Source organism: Chamaea fasciata, unplaced genomic scaffold (genome assembly GCF_029207755.1).
Source record: "Chamaea fasciata isolate MVZ Bird 193981 ecotype frontalis unplaced genomic scaffold, bChaFas1.0.hap1 SCAF_5, whole genome shotgun sequence".
NCBI classification, from domain to species: Eukaryota; Metazoa; Chordata; class Aves; order Passeriformes; family Sylviidae; genus Chamaea; species Chamaea fasciata.
Genome location: NW_027094090.1, coordinates 64,484,982 through 64,496,650, shown reverse-complemented (window position 1 = coordinate 64,496,650; position 11,669 = coordinate 64,484,982). Strand labels below are relative to the sequence as shown.

The 11,669-nt window shown below is 42.4% G+C and overlaps 1 protein-coding gene across 2 annotated transcripts in view; it reads left to right on the top strand.

Annotated features, from left to right (window-relative positions):
- Positions 1–97: 97 nt before the first annotated feature.
- The window catches only part of DMC1 (DNA meiotic recombinase 1), a 30,655-nt gene continuing 19,083 nt past the window's right edge, over positions 98–11,669 (top strand). For both annotated transcript variants that reach the window (XM_066184123.1, XM_066184122.1), the window contains exon 1: positions 98–264. In XM_066184123.1, coding sequence (XP_066040220.1) covers positions 236–264 — 29 coding nt within the window. In that variant the 5' untranslated portion in view covers positions 98–235. The remainder of the gene's footprint in view (positions 265–11,669) is intronic.

The following is an 11,669-nucleotide window of genomic DNA, read 5'->3' as shown; positions in this document are numbered from 1 at the left end:
ACCCCCCTCCCCCGGCCCTCCCCGCCCCCGCCGGTATCCCCAGCGGCGCGCGTCCCGGCACATCGGGGGGCACGGGCCGTACCACCCTACGGGCACACCGAGGAGCTGGAAGGGGAGCCCCGTGGGGCGCTATTCCCCGCACGGGCCACCACCGGGATGCTCCTTTGTTCTGTTTTCCCTCCCGGCATCTCACTGGCGAAAGCAGACGGGTCGGCAAGAGCGGAGGCGATGAAGAATGGCCCCCATCCCCCCCGCGCCGCAGTGGTAGGGTCAGCCCCGCGGGGAGGGGGGCGTTTGGGCCGGGCTGTTCCATCGAGGCTCGCCTTAATTTCGGGGGGCCGCACCTCTCCGTCGGGCACGCCCGCTCTCGGCGCTCGCCGTCCGCCGCCTGTGGGATCCGCCGCGTGTCCCGGGAGCAGTTTGCGGCCGTGGCGTTGCCGTGGCGACGGGATCCGCGGCTCCGCTCCGCCTCCTGTGGTGGCGGGAGACGGGGGCGGAGTGCCGGGCAGCGGGCTTGGGGGTCGGGCTCTGCTCACGGGCGGGCTGAGTCAAACTAGTGCCGTGTTGACCGGGCTTTCCTTAAGGCCTTCCCTAAAATGCTCGAATCGTCTGGAAGAGTTGTTAAAATTGTTTTGGGTGGGGATTGTTTGTTTATTTTTTCGGATAAATAAAAAAAGGCCATTAGGCAGGGAACCCTTCCTTGCTTGGGAACGTGGGAGAAGAAGTGGAGAAGGTCTGGCATCCTGGACTGCACGGTTCAGGGGATGATGGGTGAGGAGCTGATGAGGAAAGAATCGTAGAGAATCACGGAATCAGTTAGGTTGGAAGAGATTTCTGAGATCAAGTCCTGTCTTTGTCTGAACACCACCATGTGAACGTGACTGTGACACCAAGTGCCCTGTCCAGTCTCTTCTCAAACACCTCCAGCGACTGTGACTACACAGCAGCAGCTCCTCACGCCTTCCTTTGAAGCAGTCCCAGCACCTGATTTCCTCTGCACATTGCAAAGTCCTCCCTTTCAGCACATGGTGGAGTAAATTTAGATTCATTGTGTTACTTGCTGGCTTGTATTCCATGGGAGGTGGCAGTGGCAGTTGGTTTGTATATTTTGAATGAATGGCATGGGTGTGTAACACATATCACCAGCACTTTTTATGTTTATGAGAGGCAAAATGCCACTCCTAAACTATAAAATAATTCTCCAATATATTAGAATAGTGATCTGAAGTTACTTGCTTCATTGTTAATAAAGCTTATGTTGAGGACTTCCTGGGGCTTTTCTGAAAATTCTTGGATTAATGAGATATTGACTTTAGTTAAAAGAGAACAATGAAGATAAGGAAAAAGGAAAAAAAAAAAGCAGGGGGCAGGCAGATAAAAGGAGGAGAAAAGAAAAGAATCACCAACATTTTGATTTGGTTTGTAGATGTATTAATACTCCAGGGAAAAAAAATCACCTAACAGTCTTTCATTCCCAGAGTGCTTAATTGGCGCCCTGCCTTAAGGGAATCAGGAAATTGCTCACTTGGAATGAGAATTGGAAAAATAGCACAGTAAATCCAGTGACTCGAGACAAGAAAAATCTCTGGTGCTGCAGTATCTTTTGGTAGTCCAGTTAACCAATATCTGGTTCTTGCAGGACACATGCTATAAAAATATTAAAAGTTTATACTGTCTTCCAACCCAGTATACCAGAGTCTGTATACTGGAAAGCAGTGATTTTTGCAATAAGAGAAGTGATTATAATGAGGTGTGTGAGGGAAGTCAACATCCTTTAAAAGCAGAAGAAAAACTCGCTGTTCAGAGCAAGGTCTTTGTGAAGTAGTTGTGGCCTCTATCACCATTTAATACCCATACGTATGTGCGTAAATTGGGTAAGAAAGATGAAAGGAAGGCCCAGATAAATGAGGGCAAGAACTTTGGAAGAAAAGCTGAGAACATGTAGAGTTAGTTTTCAAATGAGAAAATAAAGGCAGCTCACCTGGGCGCTTATAAGAGCCAAAGACCATACGGGATAGTGAGGGACTGAGCTCAGTTTGGTTGGGGTGTTTTTTTCAGTAATGTTCACCTTCCTAGGAGAAACCTGTATGTTGCAGCACAGTTGCTGCTTGAGTTCTCTTTGTGCTGAGCAGGATGAGTATTGTAGAAATACACTGTAATTATTGTAAAACCAAACTGTCTTGTGCATCTGGGCTCTCAGAGTCATTCTCTTATTGCCTCTTTCTGTGGAGCAGAGACTTGGAAAAAGCCAGGCAGCCCATCCCCACTGCCTTGGCATATGAGGAGAATGCTTCCTTTTATGTCTGGTTGCTGTGCCCACGGTGGATAATACCTGTGTGAATGGTCTCATAGTTGGTAGGGCTTGTTCACGAGAGTTCAGAAGGCTTCCCCTGGAGACTAAGAGGAGGAGGTTCAGTGTCTTGATTTCTGCTGTGATTTGCTTCAGGGATCTTTCATCTTGTGCATGGTTTCACAAAATTTCATTTCTTGCCAGACTCCATTTCCTTGAAAATGCTGTGGAATTTCCTCACTGCATCAACTTCCCAGGGTGTTTTGGCAGGAGCTTTTCATCACTGTTTCTCCACCTACATGTCAGGTAGATACTGAGACAAGAACAAACGGTTGCTGTTTCTAGCATTGTCTCTCAGTATATTGCAAATACATATATATGTTTATATATAGTTTGACATATGATTTTCAGCTATGTTAAAAGCATTATGCTGTAGTAGTGTGCATCCTTCTGCTGCTGTCACTCTGTGGGGTAAAGAACACCTAAGCACACACTCTTTCTCCCAGGACAATAACTACAGAGATCACTTAGGAACTGCAAAAGCCCATTAAATGGTGAAGAACCTCTGTGTTACAGTCATTGTGTAAGGAAGCGGCCTATGTTCCCAGGAAGACATCTTTGAGCACACTGTTGGAAGGCTGAGAGATTGACAGGATGAAGATAGGGCTGTAGCACAATGCAGTGTGGAAATTTTGGAATAGACCCAAGCTGTTCTTGGTAGCCTAATCTGGAGAATCTTCTTCAGCTTTTTTGGCTCAAAAGTGATAGGGAATCTATAGCTTAGATGTTCTCAGAGCTGCTTTTAACTCCATAGTGTTTCTCTTGCTTTTTTTCATATACGCTGTGGGATTATTATTCTCTGTTGTATCAATAATTACAGGGAAACCCCATTGACTGGTGAATTCAGTAGACTTACTCTAGGCTTACTCTGACGTCAAAGAGAGTATTTATTCTAGTTATTGTTTTGAAAGTTGCTACATTGCCTGGTTTTTACCATAGGTAAGGCTTTATAAAGCCTGGTGGCTTTATAATGCCTCCTATAATGTTATAATGTAACACCTGCTGGGCTAAATGAGACTGAGTTTAAAACCTACAAACTAAAATGTTTTTGGCATATTGAAATTAATTCCCTGCCCAATTAAATTTTTCAGCAGTGAGGTAATTCTTGTTGCCTCAGTGCTGTGCAGATGTCCCTTCTTTTAGAATCCTAGACATTAAATACCTCACCCATATTTTGCTGACAAAGTCGACATTACTTTCTCTCTCTGTTTCTTTATTTCATTATAGCTAACTCAAGATATAAAAGAACAGCAGCTTTATTGCTTTGTAAAGAAATGTGCTTTCCTCCCACTTGACTGTCACAGATTCCACCACCAGGAGGCCCTCATTCCAGTGCTTTTAGCTAGGCAAAGAAAACAAAAGGAGACTGAAAAGAAGTGGAGAAACCCATCCGCACAAGACTAATCTGAAATTAATATTTATCCTATAAATTGAGATTTTCAGAGTACTGTGCAGGCGTCTATCAATTATTGCAAGTATCCTAATATCCAACTACCATGGATGCCATGACTTTTGGAGATAATGGCATGTCTGTCACAGGTGATACCTTTCATTGAATAGCTGAGTGGTAGCCAGGAATGTTCATGCCTCTGTCTTCTGGATGGATCTTAGTAACCTAAAAAAATAATAAAATGCAGTAAACCACAGGTTATATTTCTCATCCTTCATGTGTCCCCTCTATCACCCAACAAATATGCCTTCACCTACTTTGCCTCTGCCTTCTCCCTTTTAGTTACTTGCTTATTCACAACTTCTTAATTCTCCTTCACTTTTCACAGCTGGCTTATATAGTACCCTAAAATTCTAAATACCTGCACTAACACTCTTTCTGATTGTTCTATTTTGCTAACCAGACCTTTAAAGGAAGGAGGAAGGAGAAATGTTTTTATCCTTACTTTTTTACCAAATCATGTACTTCTTCCCTACTGGCTTTTCACAGGTCATTACTTTTGGCTGAAATGTAGACTTTGTTATTCAAAAGAACACTGTGTACATGATCCCTTGACTAAAAAGTATATAGAGTTGTCATTCTTTTTTCCTTAAACCCTATTTATTTTTCTCTTCACTGCTGAGTCAAGCCTTGTATATCTGCTTTTCTGTGCTTGTTTCCCACGGTCATGTTTCAGCACTGATGAGTCCAAGACACAACTTTGCAATACAATTTCAGAATGGATGATAGGCGAGAACAGTTTTGCTCTTGTCAGGAAATGCAGCTCTTGCAAGCTGTAAGTTACCCTCAGTTGCAAACTGAGTTATCCCCATCTTTCAAACTCAGTTCCTGCCCTCCTTCCTTGGATTCACACATACATACAATATTTTTACATTTGTGTACTTTGGCCTCTCTAATATGTACTAACATGGAAAACATGTATTCTCTGCTCTAATAAGCAGAAAAAGTGTAAATGAAGCCATGAATGAAGTACGCAAAGTTCCAAGGCCTCTGAGGAGGTTTTCCAATCATGGCTCACCATTCTGGCCACACTGTTCACTTGAAAGAGCTTACACAAATATGAAGCAGTTGAGCCACTCACATGCTCTGGAAAGAATCCATTGCTTCCTGACAGAGTTTGCCATAAGGCTGTTCTTGGTGACTTCTTTGGGAGACCAAAGGTTCAGAGAACATGTGCAGCCTACATAGCAGTGAAAGCTGATGTTAAGCTTAATTTCACTCCGTTCCTATTACCTGGCTACTCCTTGTTTGCCTCCACATCTGTATTTCATTCTTTTCCTTGTCTTTTACTTTCACAGTCATCTGTTTCCATGGCTCACTCAAGATGTCCTTTCCAGGAAATGATGACATTTAAGCCTCCTGTCTGTACGCTCCTGATGAGCAGATTCAGGGAAAGGGAATACCAGGGACAGGGTTTCAAGCATCTCTCTGTATGAGTTGGTGTTTGGTGCTGTTGTAACCCTTCACCATGAGCAGCTGCTGGAGACAAGATGTTTGGCCTTTGGACTGTGCTGCTGTGTTGTTTATAAGGGAGAGCAAATAGGGCCTGCATTCCAAATTCCCTTCCAAGGTGATTTCACCTCAGACTTCAGAAGAGCATCAGCTGTGCTTTGCCTGTACAATCAAGCACACTTGTGTATCATGAACTGCATATGAAATTCTGTGAATCTCTGTGTGTATAGCATGCTATGAGGGTGGGAGAGAAGTGCTAAGTATTCTTTCCTCTTTCGTATTCTTTCACCATTCCTTCTATACCTTCACTTAGGCACACTTCCATCTCCAAGAAGCTACATTAACTGGGACTATTCTGTCTTAGGTTTTGTAACCCAAAAAAAAGTTTATTCTATTCCATCTATTAAAACTGGGTAGAGCAGTGTTGTTTATCTCTGCCCAAATAGATCAGTGTTGCTCAAATGAGTCAGTGTTACTTATCAGATGAGTCAGTGTTGCTTATCTCTGTTCATTGTTCCACTACCCCTATGGGGATATCTTCTGTTAATGGACCATTAAAGCTCACCAATGACATGACACATTACATCATACTATTGTGAAATGCTCTACTCAGACAAAAAGAGCCAAACCATATTCACCTAAATAAAAAGAGCCACAAGTGTCACCAAGCATCCAGTTTTCCACCAGATTCCTGGAGGAAAACCGAACCCATCTCATCATTACTAGACCCTTTTTTCTACAAAACCATTTCTTCTCCAACAGAACCATATCTGCCACTCCAAAAAAGCTTATTTTAGACAGCTTCCAACACCCTGACCAACAGGGTGTCAGGTTGTATTTCTGACTCTGTCAGAGTTTTCTAAGATTTCTTGTTTGTTTGCTTGCTTATTCTTCTGTACTACAACATTTGTGGTTTGTGTTTTTTATATCCCTAGTAAAGAACTGCTATACCTATTCCCTAAATCTTTGCCTGACAGCCTTTTAATTGCAAATTTATAATAATTTAGAAAAGGGGGGAGAAGCTTACATTCCAAGGGAGACTCCAGTCTTCCCTGGCAGATACCTGTCTATCTAAATCAAGACAATTCCCAGCTGGAAACAGACAAATTCAAGATGAACAAACTGCTGCCACCAAAGGCAGAGTCATAAGAACACTGACATAAGCATTCTCCCTAGACTCTGCTAATCAAAATAAGAATTTTGTATTCAACCTGGGTGGTCTTTTTTCCCCCAGAATGCCTTGATCTATAAGTCTTACTCTACACTATTTCTTTGTGTTAGAAAGGTATGCTTGTGGATGGCCTCTTATCAAATGCAAAAATTGGAAGTAACATGGTCTTCAGATGATGTGGAATCTGCAACAACATGACAATGGACTGTGTGGCCCAGAAAGTTCTTTTTGGGTATCTGCTGCCAGCTCACTTGCAGATGATGTTGCTTTTCAGGCTTTTGAGGAATGCAGATGATAGCTCACCAATGGTCTGCAGTACTCCAGGATGCCAATTTAGAATCCATTCCTATGAGACCCGTGAAAGCCATCTATGGTAGTATTTACAGCAATAAATCTGGTTGGTTTTGGTTTCCTGTCCAAATTCTCTGTTGTTCCCTGGGGTAGAAAGGGATGCAAATATGAGACATATTAGGGCCAGGCAAAAGGTGATCTGCATAGATCAGCAGCTGTTATACAAGTAGCTGCACAGTGTCAAGTGTGCTCTGCAGCACTAAAGCTCATCAGTTCACAAGGGAAAGCGAACCCTGAAAGTATAAATTTTGAATTTGCATTAAATTCCCAAGCAAAATAAACCATAATGGAGGGTGCTCTTTCTCTCTGCATAAACTGAAAATAAAACATAAACTAAGTCTTGGACTCTAAATTTAGGAACTGTGTTTTTCATTCTGCTTTCCCTTACCCAGATTCCTTCAAGATGACAAGCAGTCCAGAGAAGACTGGTAGGAATGTAGTATAAAAATATATTCACAAATATGTGTGGCCAGCAAGTGGATGTGTCCCAGAAGCTCAGGCTTTCATTAAAAGTATTCATTGCTTTTAAGGAAACTTTCCTCATCTGACCATCCAGAAGCCACTCTGTCAGTCACACTGGGACTGAAGCCTTTTCTCAGAGGGCAGCTCCAGTGACCCAGTGGGTGCCTCGCTTGACTCCCTACACTCCCCACACTCCCATAGTCAGACCAGGTTTCCTTACTGGCTTGAGCTGAGATTTCACTTAGTAGAGTCTCAGACATTTAGATCCTTAAAATAATTTAACCATGATGCAACAAAAAAAATAGCAGCTTGAGCTGGGTGCCTCCGAGAAGAGACCCCAAAGAAAGCCTTGGGTTTTTATACCCACCCAATCTGTGTGTGACAAAGTCCTGGCTCTTCCTGCTGAGTCCTTGGCTCCTGCTATGTCTCAGTGTTGGGTCACCTGGCTGTGCCACAGGTCCTGTGCTCTCCATTGTGCAAAGGGTCAGGGCCAGTTCCTGGCCTCTTGCCTGGGGCTCTCACCACCCAGAGCCCAACCTGCAGCTGACACTGCGGCTGCACACCGAGCTACCTGCACTGAATGTGTTCCTCAATACTCTTCATCTTGTTAGTATAACAGCAAAGTTTGTCAGTTTGGGTTTATTGGATTTTGGGGACGGGGTGCGGGGGGGGGGCGGGTTTTGATCAATTTGTCAGATGACATGAAACAGGAGTTTTTCCATAACCATTCAGAAAGACTTTTTTGAAGTCCTTGGCAGATGTTCAATCACTCTAATTTCAAACAGATGCCCACAAACACCTTTTTCACTTCCTCCGCTGTTCAGGGATTCTTATTTATTGCAGGACATCATTCCCCAGGCGACACTCTCTGCCTATATTTTACTTGTTAGCCAAGATCCAAGATACAGCAGCATTTCCTTTAGAAAAGAAGTAAGGGAAGAATGCGGTACAGGGAAAATTATACTTAACTTTGACTTATGCACCAAGTGCTTAAATATTGTAAAGAATCTTGTATTTTTAATGGGAGGGAAGGCATGTCATATTTAGAAACTGGTTCCCAGCTCACACATCGGTGTAATTTGATTCATTTTGGAAATAAAAGCAAATGAAAATCTGAGTCTCTGAAGATTTAAATCTTGTCACTCTGAAAGAACGGGAAATTGTTTCCATGGGTCAGCCAACAGGCTGTTCTCAACAATTCATTCATTCATTTACAGTTGAAGTAATGTGCTGCTTCAGTTCCATGATTAAACAACTGGTAGTGACAACTGGTTGCCAGGGGTCATGTCAGGATGTCAAGACTGGTGTAGAACACAGGAAAGCTTGTAAGCAAAATTGGGACAGGTGAGCCAGTGTGCAGTGGGCTTCAAAAAAGGATAATCTGCCAGTAAAAAATGGGGATTACAGTATCCAAAACAAATGCCCTAATTTGATATTTAGTCACCTAGGCAAGTAGTGACACCACAAAATGCTCCATAATAAGCATTTATTTTGCAGTCAATGGGAACTGCAGGTGCCTACCACTAAAATTTTACTGCTTAATTATGAGCCCCTGATTTAATTCCTGGTTTGATCTCTTGAGACCTGAATAATCTGTATGATGGAGTATAATGCAACAGCATGACCACTGTAGCTGGGTAGAGAGTAGCAAATTACTTTGAAATGTCTAACAGAAAATCCATGGGAATTCTGGACATATTTTTTGTTAGTGTTTTAGGAAAAAGGAAAAATGCTTATTTATCACACAAAAAAAGATAAAAGCTCTAAGCACAGGGAGCAAAGAGAGTAAGAGAGAAGGGAAAAAGTGAGGGAAGGATATTTGAGCAAAGCAGCATGGAAGAAAGTATGAACAGTGGAAGGAATGGTAATGGTAAATGCACACAGGCTGCATTGAGTCAGAGGCTGGGAACACTGAACTGGATACAGAAGCCTGTGAGGATATTCAAAGTTGGTGTTGATAGAGTCAAACATTTATTTCACTACAAATGCTTTGTAACTAAACTGAATTATATTGCTCTTAAATTGAAGTTAAGAACAATGCCTATATTGCTATATACTTTGTGGACTTTCATGTATTGTACATTGAAGGAGGGAGGGGAGGTGGGGTGAGAAGGAATAGGTGATCAGTCACAAGTCTGTCTGCTCTGTTAAAATCCAGAGCCCTTGAAAACGAGCTGGCAGGGGAGCAAGTTATTCTCCTTAAAATCTGAAATATTAACTCATGCTGCCAATGACTTCTCTCAGCATAACACACAATCTACTCAGTTTTCGACTTGCTGATTTCTACATTTTTTTGTAATGAAAGTTTGTGTTGCCACATGTCGGTCACCAAGTGGAAGCAAAATCTTTGGCTTCTCTTGACCAAGCTGAATTGAGTTTGGTTTATTTTTTCTTTTAATAGTCACTATTAGAGCAATGCTGATGGAATCCAGGTCACTTTTTATTTTCAGGAATCTCTGTCTTTGCTTATGTTAAAGTATCATCCCAGTGATACTGCCATGCTGCCAGCCACATTCCTCCTGCCACAGGCAGGGCATTGCCATTACAGCAAGTTAGAAAAAGCCCTTTAACTTGTGCTGCTTTGTCACCGTGGAGTGGCAAGGGGAAACATATTCACTAAGGAAAATGCAGGGAGTGGAATTTGTGAGAAATTAGTTTGCTTATAAAACTGTATTAGAAAAATATAGTGACCATACTATGCTAGTGTCATTTTCTATCCAGGCCAGCAGACTGAAACACACTGTGTTGTGATTTGCTAATTTCGTGAAAGCAGTTTGTGGCGTCAATAAATCTTGAAGGAAGAAAACATTCCAAACTCGTTTCTGTTGGAGACAGCTGACTTGGCTGTGAGCTTTATGGAATAATTCCGTCCGTTGCTTTTTACCAGATAAGGCCTTGGAGTCATAGCTATTTTGCAAGACTACAGCTGCCTTCTATGGCCCTGAAATTTCTCCTGCCATTTCAACAGGAGAGGATGCTTTTATTCTTTTCCCCATGACTGCAGCCTGGTGCTGCTAGCACTAGTGCTGCTGTATTTCACCCTAGAGATAGCCATGTTTCACTTGGGGATGGGCCTGACTTTTTAAAGGGAATGCATGAGTATTAAGGCATTAATCCTAACCATATAGTAAAATACTGAAATTTTCTCTGCCCTTCATTTCTCTTGAAGGAACTGAGACATGGACAAACTTCTAACAAGTACCATCCTCATCAAACAAGCAAATCTTCTAAGTCCAAAAAAGTAAAATATAAGCCAGTGACTTTTCCGGGTATATAATGGGGAAGAAAACGTTAAAACACTATTTGTTTTACTAAGAATTTTCAGGCTTGTTGTTGTGAAGGCCTTTACTGTGCTATAATATGTGCTGCCCATATGTGAATCAGGAGAGTGTGTATACACAGATGTGTATGTGTTTGTCAATCCCAGACAGCTGGAACCCATCAAAGCTGCTTGTGTGTGTGTGTGTGTGTCTGTTCCTTTGTCTGCCTAAGTAGTGCAAATAGCTTTCTTAGGTTTTGGATTCACTGACATGTGCTAAGCACAGGGAATCTGGACTGCTAATATTTAGTATTTCAGACCTCCACACCCAAGATGCAAAGCTTGAAAAAAATAAGAAGGAAAGCATTTAGAAGCAGTCTCAACATATGTTTGAAACTAGAGGACTAAAAATACCACCTCATCTTAGAGAGGTGATGCAGTGTTTGGAGAAGGATATGACATGATGTCATAGATTAATTTTTCTCTCTCCTGCTGACACAGCTGATTTGTTGGCACCCATAAAAACCCAGTACAACAACAACAACAACAACAACAACAACAACAAAGATTGTTAAGGGCAGTTGCTCATGTAAAGGCAGTGTGGAAGTGGGACTGCTTTGCACATTTAGGTGTTGCTTTTTTGTCAGTTTTTCTCATGGATTCTCCCCCTAAGCCAGTAAGGTCCTTACCCATCACCACTTAAACTGTTTTGTCTTCCTGAGAAGAGTGGGTGAGAGGACATTACTCCTTTCTTTGGAAGCAGGCCCTCTACCCTTTCAAATATACTTGAATTCCTCCTGAAGCAATACCCAGTAATGTCCTTCACCCAGACAATTCAGAATCCTGAGCTGATCTGCAGATGCTTTTACTTGAGAAAATGTTCTTCAAGACCACTCAGTGATTTCTAACAAATGCCCAGGATGACATATCGCTGTTGTTCTCTTCAGCCTCTTATCTCCAGTTTGCTTTTGCTGCATCAGCAGCATGTGATAGCTGAGGCTGGGGAACTGGCTGGTCAGTTAGGAACATCTCATGACTGCGGTTCAATACTGAATACAATTTTGAAATCAAATATTTGAGTGTCTTATGACTTCCTTCTTGTTTGATGCTCATTGCCCTAAGAACAGAGGTCATGTGTGAACTCTGGTCTCAGAAACTCTGATCTATTCCTTGG